The sequence below is a fragment of the Neolamprologus multifasciatus genome, chromosome 22 (assembly GCF_963576455.1).
Source record: "Neolamprologus multifasciatus chromosome 22, fNeoMul1.2, whole genome shotgun sequence".
Taxonomy (NCBI): domain Eukaryota; kingdom Metazoa; phylum Chordata; class Actinopteri; order Cichliformes; family Cichlidae; genus Neolamprologus; species Neolamprologus multifasciatus.
This window is the reverse complement of record NC_140459.1, coordinates 23,518,968-23,545,999: the sequence shown is the minus strand read 5'-3', so window position 1 is coordinate 23,545,999 and position 27,032 is coordinate 23,518,968. Positions and strand designations below refer to the sequence as shown.

The 27,032-nt window shown below is 38.6% G+C and overlaps 1 protein-coding gene across 1 annotated transcript in view; it reads left to right on the top strand.

Annotated features, from left to right (window-relative positions):
- csmd2 (CUB and Sushi multiple domains 2) overlaps positions 1-27,032 on the top strand; it is a 265,124-nt gene that overhangs the window by 100,610 nt on the left and 137,482 nt on the right. The window contains exon 6 of the mRNA XM_085147768.1: positions 25,420-25,532. Coding sequence (XP_085003894.1) covers positions 25,420-25,532 — 113 coding nt within the window. The remainder of the gene's footprint in view (positions 1-25,419; positions 25,533-27,032) is intronic.

Here is a 27,032-nt window from a genome sequence, read left to right as displayed (position 1 = left end):
TGATCATGGATGTTTTCACACTTTTCCACGCTGTCAGATTCCACCGGTGGAGTTGAGCATAACTTGCTTTTCGCAAGTTTATCGCGGTTCATCATCCACGCCTCCCGCTGAAAGCATAGCGCTACTTTGAAGTTTGTTTTTCGCGCTACTTGTACGGCACTATGTTGCCTGGCGGATGGACATGTGACCAACATACCACTCTTGAACCCCGATACTCTGTGTGTCTGATCACATGCCCTTCCGCCAGGCAACGTAGTGCCGTACAACAGCGGTACAAATAAAACAAATCGTCTTACGATATGACAAAAACCATGGACAATCCATAGAAAAGCCGCACCTGACTAAAAGCCGCAGGGTTCAAAGCTTGTGGAAAAAGTAGCGGCTTATAGCCCGACAATTACGGTAATAACTTCATTCCCTTGTGTGTTGTGTATGTTTGCTTGGTGACCAGTGCCAGAGCTGAAGGGTTAATTAAGTTTTAAGACCTACAATCCTGACGAGTTCCCGCATCAAGCGCACGAAAATGAAGGGCACGTTATCCAAAGGCAGCTATTACTGGCTTTCTTCTGGAGCTAAGAAGGGCATGTTGTGAAATTACTTGGTCAGTATAAATTGGTGTTGGTTCTCTTGCATTACATCCATTGTATTCATAATTAGTCCCAGTGTTGGCGGTGCACTCGGCTGTAGGGTAATTACCTACAATATGTGAAGAAACCTTTTGATTCATTTCCATGGTTATGAAATCTCTTTTCAGCGTAAATTAAATGATGTCTGAACTGAAGTATGCCGTACCTCATAATACTGGAATTTAAGTATTCTTTTTGAATTCTATTCTTTGACAAATTTGCTTGTGCTTTTTTTCCTCTCGTTTTACCCAAAGTGCATTTGCTTAAACCCTTCATGCTGGTAATAGAGCTTTAACTCAGAGCAATAATTTAGTATTTTCTTTTCAAAAACAACAAGAAAAATTACCCCTTTTAATGTGCCATGAATGGCACCATTAGAATAGATAAACAGTGTTGCTTTGAGAGCAATCTGACTTTTCTTCGGCTATTATAAAAGCCATTAGTAAGGGAATGGGGGTACTGACTCTTTGTTTTTCACAAAGTTACTTGTTTGGGTTTTTTTTTTTTGTAGCTACGGTTCTAAAACAGTACGTACAAATGTAAGAACATGCTGGGGTCTAAAAGGTTCTTGACCTGATTACTCTAACCTCAGCTTGAAATTGTAATATTATTAAGAAGTTTACTTTTGAGATTACAAGATTGTAGCAAACCTTAAAAAAAATCATTTCTGAAAGACTTCTGTAAGTGTAACACGCCTGAGATTCCTGTAAGTCGTTTTACTGTCAAAGAGAAAATAAATTCACAACGAGCTGGAGGAAAATTAGCCGCCATAGACGATGAGCTATGTTCTCAGTGTTGACAAAAAGAAAGAAAGGCATTGTTATTTGGTGCAATTTTTAAAGCTACAATTGCACGTCGGGCTTTTATGGCTAATTTAAGTTTATTATGAATGTGTTGCACTTGTTAATGGACATTCTATTTGATGGATTTTCTACTTTAGACTTGTCAGCCCAGATTCTTTTCTTATTGACAGCATGTGGCATTTGAGGGCTTTAACAGTCACAGTAAGAATTATGATTATTATCCTTTTTTTGAAAGTAAATTAATAAGCATAATGGATTCTTGCTGCATAAAAGAACTTTGTGACTTTAACAAACTCCTCTTCTTAGAAGTCATTATCTGTGAGACTTTGCTATCTGGGCAGAATTTTGAGAATAAAATATCAACTATTAGGCTGTCACTCATTGTAACAACTGTTTTTCACGTCTATCACCTGTCTATCCGGACTGCCTCTGGGGTTCAGTAATGCTACATGGTAGTGCTCCAAGAACTCTGAAAGCCCTCTGTGGCCATTTGCTCCTGTAGATGCTGGTCGTATATAAACTGGTGCCAAATTAGCAAAGGGTTTAGTTCCACTTTGGGATTCTTCCAGTCTTTTTCCTTTTGTTCTTTTCTGTCCCAGTTCATTAAAGCAGATATTACACTACTGTATGAGAGTTGTATATCTTTTCCCCATCCGACAGTTTGTGCTCGATAGCACGCTTACTGTCCAAAATCCGTAATTAGTGTGCCCTAAGCCTTTCTGTTTTCTATGCTGTATTAGCTTACCTGTTAGATTTGATGTCATTAATGCTTCTAAAAGCTGTATTTACTGTCACGCTTACCTGTCAGGTTGCGTGGTGACTGGCATCTTTGTTTAACAAATGTATGCTTTTGTGATTTTTTTTTTTTTAATCTTGAAATATTATCAAACTGGAAGCCTTGTCATTTTGATGGGATAAATACAGCTTTGTTAGTGATCTGTCTTGAATCTCTGATGCATAGTTTTTAAGATATAGCTAGTTTGTGAGCCATTTTTAAAAACAAATCCTTAAAAATTAAGGCGCCGCAGCACATTATCTGCAGCACATTAAAAGGGAATTGATGATGCATTTTGTGCTCTAATATTCTGTCAATATTCGTCCTTTTTTTTTCTTTGTGCCAAGTTCTCAATTCCAAACCTTGGCCTGGTTAGGGCTCAGAAAACCCCACAGGAGATTACTGTAGCTCAGGCTTTAGCTGTGGTCCTCACATCAAATGTGCAAGGAAAGAGAGGGAGCCACTGTAGAGATGCAGAGACACAGGACAGCAAATACTGGCACCAGTACGGAGGGGGGGGGGAAGGCAATAAGGATGTGCTATAGGTACGGAGGAGCCAAAAGACCAAAGGAGTCTCTTGAACGAGTGATGAGACGTTTCTCCCGCTGAAAACGCTATATCCAGATGATCAGAATCTACTTTTTTGGCTAAATGGCCACAGGGTATCCAAATCAGACCAAGGTCAAATAGAGTTTATGGAGCTCCATTCCATTTGTTGTTTCACTCCGATTACCACAAAAAGGAAAATGAAAATCGGTCGAGTAAAATTTCCTTTTCCTATTTGATGATTCAAACGGGAGAAGGAAATTCAAAAGACCATGAAAAACCTGATAACTGTGTGTAGTTTTTGTGTGTGGGCTACAAGGACCATTAATGTATGCAGCATCACATTACAAGCCACATCTGTTTGAATAAAGCTGTGTGTAAGTGTCCATGCTGACATCAGACTGTAACACATACAATGCTTATTTGCTCTTCATGTTGCATTAAAAAGAAACAAAGGCAAAGTAAAAACTTTTCAATAACAAAATACATTAGCTGCAAATGTGGCTAATACAGATAATAACAGTAACTGAGGTGTAGGACTGTCTAGTTACAGTAAGCATCACCAACAATATGTTGGAAAGAGCTTTAAATACAGCACTCTATAGTATATCTACAATTTTAGTATAATAAACCTTTTTTTAGCTGTTTATATTTCTGTCATAAATTTCATAAAAAAAAAATCTTGATGCTTCAAATAAGACTGAAAATGTAACAATCTAAATACATAATAATACAGAAGCTATTGGCTAATTGTGTAATTTAACATTTAATTTGACCAGATTCCATTAAACTGAACATTTTACATTTATTTGTGGAACAAATTTGATCAAATTTGTTCCACAAATAAAATTAGCATTTAATATTTTGGCCATAAATATTTTTGGGTGTGTATACAGTTTACATCTAGCATGTATTTCGTATGTATGTACCCAGTTAGGATATCACGGTTAGTGTTGATTTGTTATTTGGACTCAGGTTATGGGAATTTGTAAATTGAATCATTTAGACTTTTTCTCTCCCGTTTACATAACATGGTTTAACCAACCATGCTAACCAACCCCAAGTCTCATCTTCATGTTATTTCTGGCATATATATTAGCTCGTTCTGTAGGACAAGGTCCTTACTGCTCTGTCTTCTGCGTGTTCTGGTTATTACCTTGTACTTACACATAAAAAAAAAAAATTCAGGCATTGCATTAGTCATCACTGAATACAGGTAGAAAATGATAGTCACTCACAGCATTCATCCCTTCCCGAGGCAGCCCTCTGTGCCAGCCAGTCGTTTGTTCGCAGAAGTGATGAATTTCATGCTAATTATTAAGCACACACTACTGCTCAGGGAGCTTTGTGGGCAGATCCCAAGACAGAAGGCTGTGAATATCAACAGGCACACCTGCACATACTCACACAGCGGTAATAATATGGTGTTCATTGGGACGATATTTGGGCGCTCATGGGCAGGGCATTAAAGTCGCATATTTTATTTACCTAATTGAGTCCAGTGGGATTATTTATGTGATGCTTTGTCTTCTGTGTAAAGGGAAGACAGAGGAAGGAAGATGGACAGAGCTTTTAACATACTTGCATGTTACAGCCCCGGTCTGTTTTCAATTCTCTTGGTTGGAGTTCAAAACGAAGGAAGTGGTACGATTTTATTGTTTTCATATTTCTTTGCCCTTTCCTCTATCCCACATTTATATTGCAAACAAATACATTTGTGTCTAATGGCTTTTGACAAGTGAATATCATTGTTTTCTTTTTAACCACAAAGTGAAAATCCCACTTATTATAATATGTTGTCTATCAGTGGTTGTTAACGATGTGCATCCTTAGATGTCATATAATTTAGAGATGACTCATTGTTTATACAGTGCGGTTGGCATATTTTGCTCACAGTGGTAAAAAAAAATACCTCCTGATTACCTTGGTTAAACAATCAGCCTGGAAGACAAATCACAGTTTCCGTTTGGCATTGTCACAGCTAAGAAATAAAAAGGCAAGTAAATGTATAAAAAAATAAATCTGCTATAATTACTTGTCTTGCAATAAATACTTTATTGTTTTCGAGAAACATAAAAAAGCCTTTTTCCTGATTAAAGAAAAACATTATAAATTAAAAAAAATAATCTGAAGATATGTTATTTGCAAATATTTTTTTTATTTATGCAAGAGGAGCAAAACTAACTAGATTTATGTCAAGAGCAGACACATTTTGCATTATCACAACATTTACCAAATAGTCTTTCGGTGTAAATATCCCATCAATATACAGTAAAAGTAAGAAAGAAAGAAAAATAATGAAAATCAAAACATTTTCTAGTTTTGTTGAACTTCATGAGCTAAACAGCAGAAATGTAGCGGACTGATTTGCAAGCAGTTGTAATTGTTGTGGCTTCAAAGAAAGTATTCCCCGTTTGCACTAAACGGACTTCTGTGAGTTTAAACGTGCTCATGTCTTTCAGATAGACGTCTTTGTCAGCCCGAGACCATCCTTAAAACTTTTTTTTTCAGTATTCTTTTTGAGATGAATAACTTCAAGAAATGCTAAAGTTCCTGTGGGAATAAAAGCTGGAAATAAAAAGAGAAGATACAAAAAGGAAAGGTTAAAATTATCCAACAAATTCTAGCCAGGCAAGGCTCTACCTCAGGGCTTTGCTCCCCTCCTCTCCTTACAGAGCATAGCAACTTGCATTACTTTACTCTGAGTGACTGTGTTACTGCAGGCTCGCTTTCTGTCAGGGAAAGACTGATGTTGATTGACAGCTTACACAAGGTCTCTGCCAAAGCTACTGTAATCACATTCGCCAGAGTAAGGCTCAGGCATACTCAGCCTGTGATGCCCTGATGGCCTGGAGGAATCAAATGCATGAAAGCTTTTTTTTTACCACGATGTATTTAGATATAGGGGAACTCATGTAAACGATGTAGCGTAGATGTGTCTATGAACTGCTGTGTTGCAGTGTACTTTGTGTTGCTGTGTGTTATAAATGTTTTCCTTGTACCTTCCTGGCACCATACCCCATCTTTACTCTATATACTGATATACTGATATACTTATATACTTATACTTTTTCTGCATCACTCACATGCTGAAGGTTTAAACATATATATTTTTATCTTAATCAAAAGAGTTTTGTTGTTGTTGTTTGGTTTTTTTTGGCTGAACTTTTCCTGACTTTGATGCTATCAAAGCCCCACCCCCCCACCCCGCTCACCCCATTCACACCATTCACACATCCACCCCAGCAAGCTGTTTGATTCCTCTTAAGTGCCTCCTGCTCAGGGCTCCAGTATTAATGAGAGCGAAATTAACGACAGTGCCACCATTGTGCTGCCATTAGGCTGCTCCCGTCCCAATTATCTGATGTTACTGCCGTCATTCTCATTATGTCGCCTTTTTGAATTTCTAAGTAGAGATTAATAACAATTGCCGTGCACTTTTAGCGAAACCATTTTCGAGAGGCAAATCGAGTTTGTTTGCTCGGCGAATGAGCAACTCGCCTCAAAAGAAAAAAGTGACGAGAGCAGAAATTGAGCGAGAGAGCGCACAGCTGGGAAACAGCTGTCGCCAAATGCCAATGCAAACACCTACAACTGTACCTGCGCACGCATGCTAATGTCTGTGTCTTCAGATGTGTGCTACTTGCCTGAGCAAAGACCAGTAAGTGTTGGATTCGGTTGCTTTAAATAGCCAGATGAGGGTGAAGGACACTCTTAATACAGACGTAAGGCAGGAGGATTTGATTTAGAGCTGTCATCGCCTACCTCTCCACATTCACAGAGTCATTCAACTTTTCATAAACCATTAGGTTGAAAAATCTGCTTCTCACTCAAGCAGGCATGCCTTTGTTTCTTTCTTCTTTTGTTCGTCTCTGTTACCATCTTTCTGTTTACTCTGTGGACATTTATGTTACATCTGAATATCATTTAACCACTTCAAACAAAATGCATTCAGCACCATGTGCTGCAGAAACCTATTGGCTGTGGATAACGTTAGACTATTCAAGTTGATAAACCGCCTCTTTACCTTCTTAAGGACATTTCATCTGGACATTTATTGTTCAGTTACAGTTATATGACGGCAAGCATCCGCGCCTTTAAAACCTAACAATCTAAGCTCTGTATTGAGCATTGTGACAAATGGCGAGTAGACCAATGTTTATTACTCATAATACCCAGAAGCCCCAATTACCACAAATCGGAGTCTAAATAACTGCTCTTAATAGATCTGAGTGGCTTGAACCTCTTGTACCTCTCACTCATTCTTCTCTGTCCTGTGCTCTGTCTGGCATGCCCACTTCCTGCTGGCAGACATGCTGCTGATTAATGTGTTGATAATTACTACATAGACAGAGAAGCATGATTATTACTAGTCATTTAGCATCATTAAACCAGGCTTCATTGTGTTTGCACAGTTTTGTCTGTCGGGTTCTTGTGTGGCCATGTGAGCGCTGAGATCATACGGGTTCACACTGCACATGTCAAAAGAATGATTTATGTCTGTCCGCTCTAATGACTCCTGGGTAGTAGCTGTTGTGAATCGAGGGCATGTTTGAACCTTTTTACGTCACATCATTCCGATTTCCTCTCAGGTGACAGACGTCACCTTTGAGCTGACAGCCCCTATGGGACAGGACCGAATAGCTTTTGCATTTTGCATATTGGGCTTACTCTACATTTTTATTTATATAATGCCCAACGGTATAGAACTGTTAAAGCATCTCCAGGTTTTTCGAGTGTAGTCAGTGACTATCCAGACTAATGAGAGGGCCTATTAGGGCTTCATTAATCCTCATAGTGAGGGAATGAGGATCCAGGAAATGTGTCAGCCATCACTGCAGTGTCCTCCATGGACCCAGATTTTATTCAGATTTTACGTACAGAAACATATAGAGAGAGTAATAGAACTTTGTCATTGACGAAGAGCACTCAGTAGAAATATTTTTCATTATCAGCAGACCTAACTGGTGAAATATTTGCCTGGAGTCAGAAACAAGCCTAAAGTAAATAAAAGAAAAATATCGCCAAAAGTCAGTTTTCTTGCCACATTGTGTACATTTTGTTTTCTTCACTTTTAAAGAGAATTGATTACAGCTGGGGACATCCAGAATTGTTTTTCAGATGACTCACTGTTTAGCGCATAAGTGGAATTTGTCTTCCAGCACCATACGTTGATTAAGAAAGATCAGTGGGGTATTTATTTATTTCTCTTGTTTGTGCAGTTTGTAAGCCAACTGTCGGTGGTGGTTGGTGCATTAAAACAGCTATATATTCAAAACAACACAACTATATATGTGCGTGTGTTCGTGTGTGCGGGGTCAGGTGTTAGGAGTTTATCTCTGAGTGGGTAATTCATCTTTGGGGGGGAAAAAAGGAGCGACTGTGAACAGCAGCATGAAATCAAGGATGAATGTAATTAAAGGCTGACTTTGCACCTTTTTTTTGCAAGGGTTGAAAATTGCACAACTGACCTCGGTTGAACCGCAATTGCATTAATTTCTGCTGAGGGCAAAACAGTCTTTATCCCCAGACCGGTGAAGATGGATCTTAAGGTAAACAAGAAAATGACACATCCCAGGAAATGTTGCTAAGAGGGACAATGAGCCACGGTTAGAGACTCGCCTCTGCTTTCTGTGCTGATGCAAACTGATACAAAGTTCTATTTTAACTGGTGAAGAGTAGCAAAACAACACTTTTGGCTGGATGTGAAGTTCTTTCTCCACATCTGCTGTGTGTGCTTTCAGTTGCATTCCAGTCATTTGTATTGTTGTGCACACTTGCATCATAGAGAAGAGGTGGTTTTATCACCAAGCTGGGGGTTAAATGTCAGCGCTGACTCAAGGAGAAGCAGATGGAGAGGACTCTTTTAACTGGATGGTGATTTTATTCATCCCGGTCATGTGTGATGTACAAGTGATTGCCTTTTTTACCTACCTCGCCATGTTCTCCATTCTTCCACTCTCCATTTTAGTATTTACCTGTGATCTCGCTCTCTCAGCATTGTGCAAAGTAACACAATAATATAAGGCAGAAACACATGAAATAGATTAATATCTTTCAGAGCTGGAAAAAAGTGTATAGCCATAAAAGACTATAGGAATGCATGTTATCTCCCACAAATGGATTTAGACGAGGCGGCCAATAAAAGCTAATGGAAAATGAGATCAGGCTGTATCAGCTAGAGTGAATATCTCAGCTCTCTGCTGTATAATGGAAGAGAACTTGGCCTGCTTCCACTTTGCCACATAACTTAAAGGCTTAATTCTACCTGGCCTGTTTGAAGTTTTGTGTAACATGTGGCAGAAGGATCAAAGATGACTTTGAACAGACTGAGACCAAACATACCCGCAAGTCTCCATTTGGGCGATGCGACATGAGAGTGAGTACACATAAATTTGTGTGTTTGAACATTTGTAATTAAAATACCTGGCTAATTAACACCGTGCTACATTTAATTGAGCTTGTGTGCTCTAGTGCCTGCACATACTTCTCTTCAAGTGTTTCTTTGTTTATGTTAGTGAATCCGGTTTGGAACACTTGCCTATGAGCCTATGAATCTACACATTATTCCTTTTTTCTATTTTTAATTTTGTAGCCTAACTTAAGCAGTTGCAAACTTCCCCTAGTTGCTATAATCAAAGATCACATCCTGGTCAGTTGCCAGCCCACAGTCGTTGTTTAGAAGCTTTTTCTCCATTGCTCTCTCAGCCGTGCCAGCCATCTGGATTTGGAATTGGCATTTTCCGATCGTCCACCTGTTTGTTCTAACTTTGTCACGGCACTTTTTATGATTCTTATCCTACAGCCACTAGATGGTGGGACGTAATAGAAACACTCTTCACTGCCATTTCATCTTTATCCTCATGTCTTCCTTGTTTTGAATTTGAAAGAGAAAGCCGAGGAGATAATGCTGATTTTGACATCACATATTGTCCCAAAACTAAACATGAAGGAGAGTAAGACAGGTACCAAACGCCAGTACAACACATTCAGAGTCAGCTCCGGATCTTCTATGCACCTGTTTCATCATGGAATGACGACAAACAGGCCATGTAACTGCTTTTGAGTCCAATTGCTTTTGAGCCTCTGATGTTGGGGTCTCTATATCGAATTAGCTATAATCCCTCAACAATTGCAACACTTTTATTAAACCCTGTGAATTAAAGCCTGCTCTTCAATCACACATTGATTGGTTGATTTAAAGTCCACTGTGGTGGCGCACAGAGGCCAAATTAAAAAAAAAATTGTGTAATTGTTCAAATACTTAGGGACCTAACTGTATATATATATTGTTTTGAATCAATTTGAGTTCATGCATTAAGAGTCTCTGAATGAAAAATGAAGGGCTTTGTCAGCAACCCTCAATCTAATTAAAAAAAAAAGAATATATGAAACTCCTGCAGGGGGGAAGAAAATGCTGTGGGTGGACAGTTGGAAGATTTGTGCAGAAAGGAAGTCACTGAAAGTAGATGGTGTGGTTTGGTTTTGGCAGTTCGTGATGCCTGGATGACTCATTCTCTGTGTCCTCTGGAAGCTTCTCATCTCTTCTCTGTTTTGTCCTTCTTCTACTCCGTTCTCTGCAAAACAGCTTTTCACCCACATTTGATATTCTTCACTAGGGATGGGTATTGATAAGATTTTCACGATTCCGATTCCATTTTCGATTCTGTTTAACGATTCGATTCTTTATCGATTCTCTTATCGATTTTTTTTTTTTTTTAAAGGAGAACACTAAGGTCAATTAGCTTAGATCTTTGTTTTATATCGTCTCTTTGAACAAGATAGAAATTTAGGAGTAACATGGCCTTACAAACCCAACAGTGAGATCTTAACAGATCCAACCTACGGCTCTTCAATGGGGTGTCACAGGGTCCCCAGGAAAAAAAATTGTGAATGTAAAATAATAAAATAAATATTCTTCTGTAGCAATTACACAAGAATATCCAATAATGTCCCTGCCTACAATTAAACACATTCACTTACCGAAAATCGGGGGCATCTGCTGTGGCAAATGGGTGCAAGCCTTTTACCACAAACTTAGTCACAGCTCGGTGACATTCTTCTATCCTGGCCTGAAAGGAGACGCTACCGGTAGACTGTAGCAAGAACTGCCAGCATCTGAGCCAGCCTCTGTCTGTCTCTCTCATCATGGTCACCTAAATGCACAGTAATGGCAGGTTTTGTAATAAGGCAGATCGCGCTAACATAATATGCACTGTTAGTTGATTATTTACCTGCCGTATTAACGGGAGAGGACGTGCAAACGTTACCGCCGCTGCTGGGTTGAGATTCACGAGTCCGGAGCGGAATTAAAAACACGACATTCATTTAAGGTTATCGCGTGTTTTGTGAGCAAATGCTTTTGCATATTCGTAGTGTTTCCTCCCTTAAATGAAATATCTACTTTGCAAGTATTGCAAGTTGCCCTGTTGTCATCCGTTCTCGTAAAGTATAACCAAACTTTTTAGCGTTTGAGCCGCCATGTTTCCTGCCAGGTAAATGACGCTCCGCAACGTGGTGACGTCATTCGGGGCGACTGGAATCGATAAGGGAATCGTTTGCAAAAATGGCAAACGATTCCAAGGAATTGAAACAGTGGGAACCGGTTCTCAACAAGAACCGGTTTTCGATACCCATCCCTATTCTTCACTATTAAAAATTTCTAATCTTATCTCGTTACCTGGGCAAATTGACACGCGCATAATCTGAAAAACCTTGTAAAACAAACTTTTGCAGGAAAAACTTTGGCTGTATTTTAGGAACTCAGTGAGAAAAACAAATGCAGTGTAACACATGACACTGAGTGAGCAGTGCCACAAGTTCCAGACGAGTCGGGATGAGTGGAAAGTGATTAAAAGGCCATCAGCTGTCCATTAGATTGGAGTTCTTTTTTTCATTACAGCTCGTCTTAGAGCCTCATATAACATGCAGGAGTCAACCATCTGACAACATGTGCCTTTAACAAAAAAAATCAATAGACATTTAGCTTCTTCAGCACCGATTTTCTAATAAAGAAAAGAAAAGCATGAAGAAAATCCAGGAAAACACTTTACGCTTTACAGGCTGTTAGCATCACACTGACATGAAGCTAAAGTTCTTGATAATTACATCGTCCATTTAAAAAACCATCGCATGGAGGTTTGACCTTCACGAGCTCAGTTAATACTCAAAATCATGCCTCAGTAAGTTTCAGGCTGTAGTTTGAATTTTTCTCATGGATCAATAAGTGTTAACTCTTTTTTGTTAGGACAAAGTTAGGACTTTTAAGGCAAAGTGTTTCTCCAGATAATAAGCCAGAGCAGGAATGGGTTGAACTGAATATGTGACAAAATATTGGTTAGAAATGCTAGAAATGTGGGGAAAAAAAGGTTGGAGGAAGATAATTGTATGAAGTGAGCTAGTGTTTCTAACCATCCATCCATCCATTCATTTTCTTCTGCCCATCCAATTCAGGGTCTTGGGGAGGGCTGCATCCTATCCCAGCTATCATAGGGAGAGAGGCAGTGTAAGCCCTGGACAGGCCACCAGTCTGTCGCAGTGTTTGTCTCTATGTTATTGCAATATTTCACAAGTTACCGTGTATTTTATGTACAGCTTTCTGTTTCATTGCTGCTTCATTTAATGTAATGTGTTGCAGGATTTACCTTTCTGTCCTAGTCTGGTTTTGTTTTTTATAACTCATTAGAAGGAAATAAGGTCACCAATTTTTTCCAAAGAAATTAAGCTTCTGGAATCTCAATACAATACTAAACTTGCCTCAGCTGTAATATAAGTCCTGCTTATGTAGATAAACTAAGAAAAAAAGAAATGATTTAATCAGACTAAAAGGCAGTGATTTAAAAAGAAGAGAAAGAATATATATTATGTTCCAAGAAAGACATTGGCAGCGTCATTTGCAAATTCGTTGGCTCAATAAATTTGGTTAAAGATGTATATTAGTGTTTGCAATGGCAAGGACAAGCCCATGGCAGAGAGATATATCTGTATATCCAACTGATTTTGTAAATGTGGTGACTTACGGCGCAGTCGTGATGCTGGTGTGATTGTGGAACACACAGGAAAGAAAGGGAAGATCGGCCTCAAATCAAATCAACTCCTGTCATCCAGTTTAGAAGCAGCAGTTTCCTAATGGGGTGGAAGAAGATGACTTCTGTAAAGAGAAAATAGATTTTATCCACAGAGGAAGAGATGCAAGGCACAAATGTACACCTCAAATATTTCACCAGAAGTAGATAATACTGCTTTTTATTTGATTTAAAATTCTGGAGACTTCTGCAAATCCCATCCATAGAACGCCGTGAAAAGACACACCGTTTCGCTTCTGCACCAAAAAAGCACGGTGCGTTCCCTGCATTCGAGACTATAATGGAGAACAGACCTTTCCTATGTATGCGAACAATTCAGCTTTCCTATAGCTGTCTTGCTTTTGGAGCCATCACTTTGTGCCTGATTGCTTCGTGAGCGTTCTGAATGGGGAGGACGTAATTTTTTGTGATTAAAAACTATACAGCACCAGCTAATTTGCATAAAAGCAACCTCAGATGCTTGCACCAGAGTGAAGTCATCTGAGTTAGTGCTGTCAAAAGTGGCTGAAAATAACGTTATCACATCAAACAAATCAGAGGTCCTGACAACACAGTTTAACTTCAGTTATTCAGCTGCTATCTCTCTGCTGTGTTTTCAGCTCCCTTTCGCCGAAGTCTGAAAAACCAAGACACATAACTAGGTCTATGGGAAAACAATTGTTTTTTTTCTTGGTAACTCACAGTATTGCAGTTTGAACAGATAGTCAGATAGCACTAAGTCTAACATATGTCATGACAGAGAGATGCTGGTAGTTTTAAGTTTTTAATTCTTCCGGACAATCACTTATAATATTCACAATCCAATGGTAATTTTTTAAATCATTACACTATTGAACTTAACAATATTCCCAGAACATTTACAAGCACAATAATATGGACACCTTACAAACATAATCCATGTTCTTGCAAATAACAACTTGGAAATCTTGGAATAGGATGTTTACAGCAGTGAAATTTGAACAAAGAGTCAAAGACAACTAACAATAAGAGGTAAGTAAACAACTGAGCCTAGGAAGCAGCTGTAAATTGTGTGGATAAGTTAGAAGTGTAACAAAAATGAAACAACAAAAAGACTGCGATTGCATAATAACATTGAATCCACGTTAATGGACAAGTACAAGTGTGGAATTGTACATGTTTTGATTTGTTTTTTTCTCATCACTGTGGCATTACAAATAAGTCAGTATTGATTCATCCTTACCAATTAATCCTTACCTTTATTTGGAAAGGTCCCAGTTCATGTTTGGAGTCATAGTTTTTGCCTATGACAGGTACTTGTTCACGGTTACGTCACGGTCATGTCATTGTTTTTATGTTGAAAACTTTTTGGTCCATTTCACAAACACGCCGGTATACCTCGCCGTGACACTATTCTCCCACCCTCACTCCCTGCTGTTAAAGCAGACAGTTGTTGGTTTGGTTTTAGTTAAGAAAATAAAAAGAAATGTGGAGGACAAGGACAAAAAAACAATTAAAAAAATAACCAATTCCTTTAAATTCCTTATAAATAGGCTTTCACAATAAATGTAGGTGGATTTTAATGGTATTTGCTGTTTCATTTTATTTCCCCCACTTGTGATTAATTAGCTTGCATTATATTTTATGTCAGCCTTTATTTCAGTTTGTACTGTGTTGCCCTTTAATACCTTTAATCCGTGGGAGCCTTGGGGCTTATTGTTTTAAGGCAAGAATTCTGAGTCTGCACTATTCCCTGCCTTCATCATAAAAAGTGCACAGTGGCACATTGCATAGCAACATAGGTTTATATGCCATTTAGTTTTATGAATGCCAGTAAGTTGCTGTTACTAATGGGCTGCTGTTAAATCATGCATGCGTTTAATGATCACATGAACCTCTAAACTAATAAAAAAAATGTTTTAGTATGTACTGAAACCAAGAGCAGTGATTTTAGCACACCGTAGGTTGGAGTGCATCACGATACAAAGAGGAAAAATGAAATCTAGTCAAATAGAAACAAACATAGATGCATGTGCAAATTGCTATATGTTCATACACACACACACACACACACACACACACACATACAGATATGTGAAAGTGTGAGAGTATTGGTAATTTGATTGCTAATATTATCCAAAAAAGTGGGAAAAAAATAGAAAAGTAAAGATTATTCCACTTTTTGCTAAATCTACAACTTGTCATTTTTTCCCTCTACATTGTTGTTGTACACTTCAGAGAGCATTACTTATTAGGTAAGGGAGAGCAGTAACTAAAACTGAACATTGGAAGTGCTGCTGTCAGATCTATTCAGTGAGCTTGGATGGTAGTGGGAGATTTTGTTTTATTTTTTAAATCATACGCATTAAATCCAGTCACAGCCTTGAAAATGGACTTTTTTCCCCAAAATAATGCTCGCCTGGACTTTTTTTGTCCATTCCTATAATTTATGTGTTAAATGTTTACTTTGCTTTTATCTGTCACGCTGTGATGGTTGCTTTGCCACCTCTTTCTCTCTGTCTCAAGTGCCCTGTAGCATAGAAGGATAATGTCCCTGTAATCGGCCCTAGGAAATTATTGGCTTTTGTTTATTGTTGTGTTTGATAGATCTACAGGGAGGGCTCAATTATCATTGCCACTTTTAAGAGTGACCTTGGAAACTCATTTGTTTTTACACTGTTAAAGATCCAGTACCCAGAGGATTATACCTGCTGCACCGATATTGCTTTGCACTGTGTCATGTGAGTGATTGGTATACGGGTGTGCCTGTCTTTAACAACCTTCCTTGTAGATGATGGTAAGGCATCATGTCAATTGGATTTGGCAGAAATTAAACAAAGGGGAAGAAAACTGACAGTGTCTCTGTTTGTCTTTAGTTTATCTTAGCCAGACAAGTAATTTGGGCCTTTGTAGGTCATTTTGGTGAAGTAAAGCATTCAATAATCTTAGCCATTAAGCTCTGTATGGCTTTCTCTCAGAGTCCATTCAATAGCTCTTTGTGACTTTGTCTACACCTGTCTTGACTTTTTGAGAAAGAGTAATAAATCCCATTGATGCTGGGATCAATTGTTGAACAAGCTGCACTAAATTTTTTACTTGCTCAAACTGACTTTGTGCTGTTGATCCATTTTTCCTTCACATTTCTTTGGCTTTTTTGCTGTTTGAAAAAAGACCCAAAGTACCTCATTTTTACCGCAGTTCACTCCACGACTTGGCCAACTGGCTTCATAAACAAATAGAATATTACATAGAAGAAATGATCAAAAAACATAGGGAATGAAAATATTTATAATCTCAGCAGTGTTGAGCATCAAACTTTTAACAGAGCTAAAACCAAAGGAGAAATTATAATCAGATCTTTCAATAGGGATATGATAAATAACTACAAAACTACAAGAAATCAGAAATGAAAATCCAGTAATATAGGGGATATTCAAAAAATACAAACATGGGTCCCGTGGCTGTTCCAGTATGCATGTGTCCATGGTTGTGGTGCATTGAAAGGTCTGAAGATGGCATTTGGAACTTTTACAGCTACAGCTGTGGAAAACATTATTGAATGATATTCTAATATTTTGGAATGGAGCAGTAGAAGAACAATTGATTTGTGTCAAATGTGAATTCAGGTAGTTCTTTCTGGAAATTTACAGTGGGTGTGACCTCAGCACCATTTATTTTGTTGGCCTAACGACCTCTAAACCACGATGGAAGCATTTTTACTTCCGTCTACAGGAACCGCGTGGAGTGCAATAATTCATTACAACAGCAACCGCCCAAGATCACTTTGAAAAACAACATACCTCAAGTTTTTCATCTCAAAGTGAAAAAACCACACCGGCAACCACAGTGAATTGTCTACCAGGAAGCAGAGCACACGACACTGAGGGATATTTAAAACTGCTGGCTAAGTGTAAACGTAAACTCTGTAAAATAATAATTCACATGAGCAGTAATGACACCCGGTTACATCTATAAAATTTATATTGAATTGTTGTGCAACTTTGCCAAAACATTGTCAGACATTAGTTTTCCCTGGTCCCCCCTTCAATCGGACCAGGATTGACATGTTTAGCTGCATGTTGGGGATGCAATGTAATGTGCAATGAACATTCATTCTTGAATTTATTATTCACACATTTTTTGCGCAAATTTATATATTTTTCTTTCACTTTAAATGTTTATTGTGTTGTGTTTAGTTGTGTTTAGTGCTGATGTGGGACAGTTTTCCAATTGTACTAAGTATGACTGTGAAATGGCAACAAAGACTTAACTTATCTTAATTAATATGATCATCCTATCTCTAATTATCAGCTATGTAACACAGGCCTTCAAGCTGGCAGTAGTTAAACCATTTCTTAAAAAGCCATCTCTTGTCCCTTCTGTCTTAGCTAATTATAGGCCTGCTAGACCTCGATTAGTCCAGATTAGAGCATGCTGTAGGTATTACTGGTACTGCGCTGCAGCGGTTTGAATCATATCAATCTAACAGACTCCAATTTGTTTATGTAAATGGAGAATCTTCTAAACACACTAAGGTTAATTATGGAGTTCAACAGGGCTCCGTGCTAGGACCAATTCTGCTTCGTTTGGGATGTTTCATGAGAAGGCGTAGCGTACATTTTTACTGCTATGCAGATGACACTCAACTTTATCTATCCATAAAACCAGATAACAGGCACCAATTATTTGCACTGCAGGAATGTCTTAAAGCTATAAAGACCTGGATGACCTCTTAATTTTCTGCTTTTAAATTCAGATAAAACTGAGGTTATTGTACTTGTAAATATCCTGTCTCAGATTGACACAGAAAAACTAGTCCATGCATTTATTAATTCTAGGTTGGACTAATTTGTTGTTATTAGGAAACTCCTTGAAAAGCCTTCAGTTGTTCCAAAATACTGCAGCAAGAGTACTGACAGCTGCTGGAAAGAGACACCATATTTCTCCTATAGTGGCTTCTCTTCATTGGCTCCCTGTTAAATCCTTGATGACCATTAGAGCACTTTGCTCTCAGACTGCAGGCTTATTTGGTTCCTAGATTTTTTAAAAGTAAAATGGGAGACAAAGGCTTCAGCTGTCAGGCCCTTTTGTTGAACCAGCTTCCATTTGGATTTCTCAGTTTTCTTTGTATAATTGTTGGGTCTTCACCTTATATAGAGCCCCTTGATGCAACTGTTGTTGTGATTTAGCACTGTATAAATAACTTGAATTGAGTTGAAATTATAATTCTGATATTATAAAAAAGATCTGTATAAGACTGTGTAGTGAATTAACCTGTGACTCTTTAAACCAAAGTGCTCTATAACAGCTGCATTATTTTTCTTTTAGCATCACAGGTAGTGGGAAAGCTCCATCCATTAATCACACGGGGTTATCACAGATATAGTCCAACTTCCTCATACATAGTGCACACTGCAGGTGTGACACATTCAGCCACATGAAGTATCCTACTCGTTACTCTAAACTGAGAGGTTTTAAAGCCTTGACCTATTTAAAGAGTGAATAAAAATATAAAATCAAAGTGCAGAGGTAATGAGTGCAAAGGAAAGTGTCATTGATAGTGTGGAATTTGGAGTTCAGTCTTTGGTGTACTTAGACCTCCTCTGACCTTGAATTACCTAATGTTGACTAATTTTGACTCTTCAGAACAAGTTTGTGTTCATGAAAATGAAATAAAGTGAAACATTTCTGCCCGTGGACACAACTCAGGAGATTATCACATGCTGTATTGCCCTAAGACCTATAGTTGGATTCAAACTTTATGCTGTTTTGGCATGCTCTCAACTGATCATATGGATCCTACCTCACAGTAGAAACAGACAGGGGTGATAAGTTCCTGTTAACATCTGCACAAACTTATTATTAGTCCAAGTTTCTGCAGTGTGAAAGAAGCTATTGTTTGATGTGAATACCATGCCCCTGGGAGAAAAATGAGTTCATACTTTCCTAGCTTAACACTTGTGCTTGTGTGGCTGCTGAATAACCCTCTTCTTAGATGAAAGAAATAAATCATCATGCCAGAGTAGCTACTGAGTTTTTAATTTGCATGGGTACCAAAATTAGAAAAATACATCCTCAACAAAAGCACACTTGCCTTTTACTCCTGTCTTTGAAAAACAGATTCCGGTCTGGATTTGAATGTGTGTTTGACGACCGGTTATGAACTGCAGGATATTTGGTCAAATGGCAGTTTTAGCGTTATCTCCAACCTTGTAATTGTAAAATGACTTAAACACTGTAGGTGATTTGTAGAGCGCTTTCAGATAAGACTGAAAAATGAAAAATCTGCAAATATACAGTGAGGAGACGGAAGCAAAGATAAAGGCTAGTGCGTTGTTCTTCCCAAAAGAAAATTTCTTACAATCAGTGTCCATATCATATGTTATGTGAGGGTAGAAAATGAGTTGTGGGAAAAGAAAGAAAAGAATCCCTTAGGAGATTTAACAAGGCTCTCTGATGGGGCCAGAGGTCTGCCCATAAATATTACATGAGGGCTGAGGGAAGAGAAAGGAACAGTGTTGGTGCAAGGAATCTACAGATAAACTAGGCATGTTGGCGCTGATGGGTCTGCAGCTTTGCTTGGTCAGTGCATGTTTCGGTATACACTGCAACACCCTTTTTTATCACTGAGCGCTCCAGTCCAGTTAAGCACACACCCATGAGACATGCTGTAATTCTCCAAAGGGCTTCTCTTTGTGCTTTGGCTTTAACTTCTAGTGTAAGGTTGATGTTCTTTACTGCCTGGGTGCTTGCCGTTTGAAGAAATGAATGGACAGCATTGAGGATTCTTTGTTGTTTGGAGCAGTGGTGGTTCGGTTAAAACACCAGTATATCTGCTCAGAGTAACATATAAAGGTCATAAGTACAGCTCCACTCCCAGAGCTTTAATACTACCCTTCTGGACTTAAGGGACATCCACACTGATTAGTTTACCTCAACAGGATGCTATATGGATGTAATTTTCTAATGTGCATTAGAGTATGTATAGTGACTGTCAATGTGGGAGAAAGAGAATTTATGGTAAATGGTAAATGGACTGGTTCTTATATAGCGCTTTTCTACTCTGTCCGAGCACTCAAAGCGCTTTATACAGCTAATTCATTCACCCAATCACACCCATTCACACAAGCACTTCTAAGCTCAAGTGCTAAGTATCTAACATTCATACACATTCACACTCCGATGGATGTATCGGAGAGCAACATGGGGTTAGTATCTTGCCCAAGGATATTTGGCATGCAGACTGGAGCAGCCTGGGATTGAACCACCGACCTTCTGGTTAGTGGCTGATCCGCTCTGCCACCTGAGCTACAGCTACAGCCACCTCCGCCCATTTATCAATATCTCTACTTGTATTCAGAGCTGGAAGTGCGGGTACAAGCATGTGTTTTCCACATACATCTGGATAAGCTGACCTGTGTTATAATTCACATAGCCTCATTAAAATGCTGAAAGTTTTGGCTGTAAAGTCACTGTGACCCCTCCCAGTCTGCTATAAGTGCCTGGACCAGCATACTGAGCAGAGCTCTGATTGATCTGCCTAAGTAGGTGCAATTAATAGGAACGTTCTTCACACACACATACACACAGGCACGCATGTATGGTCATCAGATAATATAGCGGAGCGAATTCATGCACTGAAAGACCCTTTAAAGCGTTTGATCCTAATGTGCAGCTTGTGACCTTTGGCACCCAAACTCCGCCCATTTACTGATTATGCATAGAGCAATTTGACACTTTGGCCCAAGAACAGAAAACAGATGACATGAAACGATGAATATAAAGCAGGGGAAAAAAAGGATCAATTTCACTGGAAAAGGTTGCTGAATTGCCTGACGACGATGACCTTTGTTCGAAACCTTGAAAGGCATTAACAATTTAATAAGTCACATCACATCAATATGGAAAGCACCTCTGTGCTAGTGTTTTGTAATTGGATTTGACTGGACCTGCATATTCCTAAGACCTTCAGTTATAATATTATCGTGAAAATACAAGTCTAAGCAACAGCATTATGCATACGCACCTTTAGGTACCTTTTAATTGGATGTCGCCTGTACATTTAAACTGTAACTTATCAGGCTTTGTAGAAAAGTTGATAGCATTCATTTAAAAGATAGCAACAAAAACAAACTGTTTATCAGGAGCCGCTGTGTCTCAGTGTAATGTTCGAAGGTCAGTCCCCACAGTTACCACAGTTAAGTGCGAGGCATACCCCCCTCTGCCTCCCCCTGGATTCCTCTATCACCTTGCCTTGCTCCAAAATACATTTCTTGGACAATCATCAAAAGAGTGACTCAGACTCAGGAGCTTTGGGGCCTGGAAATGGAAACTTATTTAGTACTGCACTCTCAGGACAATTCCACATAAAATCTAATATGGCTGGACAGAGAGCAAGAGGTTGAAGGGAAAAGGAGCTATAGAAGTAGCCACGTTACCCTTGAGGAGACCTCCATGAGGACTTTTTGCGTTGCCTTCTACTTTCAACTTAAAACATTAAGTTTTTGAACAAAGCAAAGGGCATGCAGTGAAAGGCAGGTGTGACTTTGGGTTGAAATTATTTTTATGGTCAACGCCTCATTCTGTATTTATTGATTTCTTAATCTCTCAGTCTATCCAGCCATCCTCTGCTAGAGCTTTTTTTTTTTTTAAACTTTAGTCTAAGGTTTAGTGTTGCATTCTAATAAAACTAAACCTGATTGCATTTAAATCTAAAGGGAGTTTTGGATAAGTGCAGTGACCTCCAACACAATAGAGGAATTTATATTAAATCTGGCATTTGAAGGCCTTTGGGCATAAATGTGAGTTGGGTGTTCATTTCCTGTAATTCACTGATATGAAATTTAGTACTCACAATGTTTCAGTGCCCAGCCTGGTGCTAAGAGCTGGTGGTGATTTGGATCTTCTGTGTTTTTCTTAGTGGTGTAGCTTTAAATGCACATGTGACAGACACAACATAAGGCCCCTCAATTCGTTATCTGTCCTCTTCTCTTCAAACCTCCCCAAAGGCATGCAGACACACTTTGTTGTTGTTGTAAATTATGGCCAGTCTCAAAAAACACAGCTTTAGGGTTGAGGCTCATTTTGATTGTTCTATGCAGACTTTAGACCACAGTGTAAGGAGGGAAAAGGAATAACCCACTGAGATAATCCCAGTGTGTATAATACTGGACGGGGCATGTGATTGGATTGCTTTGTGGCATATCCATGGATTTAACTTTGTTTAGGCATTAAATATGACCCCCTCTAATATAAATATTTTTTTTCTTAATAATGTATTAATATGGTGTCTTTTATAAGCTAAAATACATATTATGAGTATGAGTATTATGAATATTTCTGAAACTGCAATGTAGGAAGAACAATGCATTCTGGCAGCTGGCGTTTCCATACATAATAAGCCTAACAAATCAATCCTATCAACTTGCATGGTGTGGCAAACCTGTCAGAGCTAGAACTTGGAAACATTTTGTAGCATAAGCAAAACACTTGAGCTACTTGTTAACATATTCAGGCTCAGGTTTTTGCCCTATTTGCGCTCCGTTTCTTTCAGCTAGTTGTGTGAGTCTTTACTGGAATGTTGGTGGTACTCAAAATGAGCATTTTATTTAGTTTTGCAACACAGGTGGAAATGCATTGCTGTTCTAAGAAGTGGTATTGCCAACACAACTGAGTTGCTGTCATAAGTGATGCTTTCAAAAAACGTTTGTATTTAAGTAGTTGACATTGAAATGAATGCCATGTTTCAAGAAGCTGTATGAGATCATCCAGTAGCTGATCCCATTGCAGTATGGTATCTAGTAGTGGTGGGCATAGCTGGACTGGCCATTGGGCATACCGGGCATTTGCCTGGTGGGCCGCTGGCGATTTTTTGTTTTTATGGGCCGATCGATTTATTTATTTATTTTTTTTGGAAGGGTATAAATAATGAAAGGTGTTGGATTGGCCAATTGGTCATGATCGACTCTGGGCTGGACCAATTACAGCCGAGGAGGTCGGATGCACCCTCCCCCTTGTTTAGCAATCTTATAGGCCATCCATCGGCTCTTTGTTACTTCGGAAACATGGCTTAAACAATTTCCACGACGTAATCCGATAACAACCGATCTCTTTACCCGTCGGCTTCCCGTGGCTGTCATGCAACAGGTGTTGTGCCAAAAACTGATTTCCAATGTTTTTGTGTTTTTTTTATGTGTAATATCTATGTTGGTAAATAGACTTCGGTGAACAGCGTTTACAAAGGGGCTATATATGGAATTAAAAAATTATCTGTTTTTTCAAGTATCTTTACAACTCTGTGTTATTGTACTTACATTATAACCAATCCGGTCCTTTATCCCCACTTTAAATATTTTTACAGAACTATTGTAATATTTGAGCCATTTCTGCTGTCCAACTACTTCTTACAAAATACATTTTTAATGTTAATTAGACTTTTTTTTAACGGCATAAATAAAGGTTATATAAAAGTCACTGCCAAAGACTGATTGCGGCTTCTACCTTGTTACACTAATGTTGTTTGTAGCTCAATATGACTTTATGTCATCCATGAGGGATGCATTTGACATATGTTTCACATATTATAGCCCAACAAGTTACTTATAGCAATTTAAATACGAGCAATCAGTTTTTGGCAAATACCGGAAATCAGTTTTTGGCAGACAATCACTTTTTGGCACAACACCGGCTATTGCAGTTAATAATACAACAGTTTCTTGCCATTTTTGTGTTTTTTTTTATCGCTGTGTAACTGAGTTCAATTGAAAGCCTGCATGCGCTAGTACCGCTTGCCACAAGTTCCCAGAATCCTTTGCGGTTTTACCCCTGAATGACGTCACATTTTTGGTGGGCCGGTCTCTAGTCAAAATGCCCGGGCCGATTTTTTGTCCCAGTCCAGCCCTGGTGGTGGGAGCAAAAAATATAATACAGCATAGGATCACAATATTTTCTGTGGCAGTATTGTGTCAATACAAGGACACCAAATGTTGATATTTTATTAATTGGATTAAAATACTACAGCAGTGATGTCATGCGCCATCATCCTGAGATAATGTTAGCCAAGCAAAGTTACATTTAATCGACTCTGCCAAAAAAACATCCAACACTGGACATGCTTAGCTTGACAAATCTAAAATAAAGTGTTGCATGCTCACAACCACAAGACAATTGATTGGACGCAACCTTTCTGAAAACAGTTGCAGTCTAACTTGGATAGATATTAATAGCAGACTGACTTTGTTTTATGACAGCATTTATGTCATTTTTTGTGGGAGTTTTAATGTGCTTGACGTGAGAAAAATGTATCTTACTGGAAAAAATGTAGACTGACAAAGTTTAACGTTGAGGACATAACTTGCAGTTGAAAAAAAGGTAATAAATCACAACATATTGTATTGCAATGCTCATCACATCATAAGATATTTTTAAAAAATCATGAGTGTGTGATAATATTGTGTAGCGGTGTTTTAGTGATTCCCACCTGTGGTATCTAGTTTAATTGCTCAGTTTAAATTTTGATGTAATTTTCTTTTACCTTCGTAAGCGTTGTATCCAGTTCTATTAATGGGAGAGATAGTTGGAGGTGCACCTTAGAATGTATCTACTCTAAACACTTATCTAGGTTGGTCAGATGAGTTGGACATCACTGGGAAAAATATACAGTTTACAGTAGGGAAATTGGAATTTATGCAAACCCTTGTTCAAATGTATCCCTCACTGTGTCGGTGCTCATACTGTATGTGTGTAGGAGCATTTGTGAATGCTTATGTTAGTGTGTCTCAAGATAAAACATGATGTGCCCCCAAAAGGCTTTGGCTTTAACAACCGAAGAAGTGCTTGGTAAGCAACAGCCCTCATTAGCATACAGATCAGGAGGCACTATAAGTGTTTGTGAAGTGTAATTCACTATTGCTGTTCCAAAGCAATAAAGGGAGTGCATTTTCTCCGCTAATGTCAGTGCTGGTCTTTCCCGGTCCCATTTTTTCTTACCAGGCTACAGTTTTGTTAAGAGTTGTTAACATTACAGCTCCCCTTAAGTACCAGATCCTCCCTTTGATAGATCTTAAAGGTGTAACATTTTAACATCTGCAAGTCATGGCCAAATTAATTTTGAAACATTGCTATAATTACCATAAACAAACAAGACAATCACCGGGAAGACTGACAGGTTCTGCCAGCCTCTGCGATATATTGTCTGCCATTGGGCTTGGCTTTATTGGTAACATGATGGATTACATAATTGCGTTATGCCACAAAACAGAAGCACACTGTAAGCAGAGACACTTTCTTGCACTGGCAGATATAACTGGATTTAGTTTGTATATATGTGCGCTTGGTTTGCAGGGATTTATATGACAAAATAAATAAAGAAGAAGACGCTTAAAATATCTAAAGTTGAGAAGAGATTCATTAGTTGAATTTGTATGCTGAAGAAGTATATCAGTGGCAATGCAGGTGCTGGAGTTACTGGTTCATACCTTGCCTTTAACCTAGAATAAATTCAGTGTGCAGGAGTGTTGGGATATGCAATGCATCACCTCTGTTTCCAATCTGCTACATTTGCATTTGCATGTTAAATCACTGTGGTAATACTCCAAAAGTCTATAGCTCTCCGTCTCTACCTACAGGTTTACTGGCCCGAACCTTCCTTCGCCCATCATTAGCAGCAAGAACTGGCTTCGACTGCACTTTACTTCAGATGGCAACCATAAGTTAAGAGGTTTCAGTGCCCAATACCAAGGTAAGACCATGAGAACGGTTGATATTTTAAAGAGGGAGGCTCATTAGAGATTTTACTGAATAAATTATAGACCACTTTTTGTCTTCAGTTCAGGTCTGCTAAAAAGGCCTTTTGTCAGTGGCTACACGTCTGTGATATTTGATTTTAATATTTTCCCAACAAAGAATCATTTATATTTTTGGAGACCCCAAAAAACGACTGGTTAGTGCCATAATCAGAATATAGTTGTAATCCCCACATGATGAACTTCTGCCATTTCAGACACTTCATGAGCTTCTTTCTTATTTTATTCTATTCTTGGAGCCCATTTGCCACAGAATAGTTGTGAATGCTTTCAGGAAAAAGGAAAAAAAAAGATGATTACAGGAGCATTATTATGAGTGCCACATAATTGCACAGAAGCATACATGTGGACACGCGCACACACACACACACACACACACACAAACACAAAATCCTTTTTGTACCAGGCATCCATTTCCTGTTCCATTACTCTTAGAGGTTCAGGGATCACCTTTGAGAAGGGATGAGCAGGGGAAAAGGATTAGCTTGTCCACCAAAAGAGGTGATCTCTAAGGGTCTCACCTCCAGCCATCTGCTGGAAATATCAGCGATGGAGGAAAATAAGATAGAAGAGACAAATGAGGGAAGGATTTGGAAAAGGGAGCCAGTGGGATTACAGGTTCAGTGGTAGGTAAATATGTTTCGAAGATCGGAATGAAGCGTTAGACTAATACTTTAATTAGATTAAACACTCACGCCACTGTTCCCATCTCTCACTGCATATTCTCATCACGACAACTCCCATGATTCCACAGCAGTGACTTGTTGGAGTGATAAAGTCACTGAATATCTTAATTGCCTCCTTTTTACCTTATTTAGTTTTCCGTGTCCTTTATTTATATGTAGGAAAATAATCAGCCACACCACATCAAACCCAGCATCTAATAGCTTAGTCTTCTTACTTGAAAGATGCTTATACCTTTTTTTTCTTCCTCTTTAATCAGTTTAACAAATCAAATAAAAGAGTTTTTTTTGTAATTCAGATTTTTTTTCCCTTCTAGACACATAATAAACAGAGTTTTTAACACATGACTCAGATAAGCTTTGAAGTAAACTGCAGCTGAAACAGAGGAAGGGATGAAAACACATTTGGAAAACAAGTGAAGTTCCATTGTCAGGGAGCGTCAAAGTAATTAAACAGGACGACTATGAAGGGGAGCTCAGATAATACTGATAGTGTTTTTGAAAATTGGCGAATAAATATGCATTTAAACAAGCCTCCTGTTTCTGATTACCTTTTTTTAATCTCCGTTGCAATTATAACCAAACTCAAACCATTTAAACTTTTGTTTTTGGATGCCCTTGCATCCTGTTAATGAAGAAATGATGTTATGCTAAGAACCCTTTTTTCCACAATCAAAAACATGGTGATTGTCGAAATCGCTTCCTGAATATGAACCACTGTAAGAGGTGTGACTCTTATAAATGAACATAAAT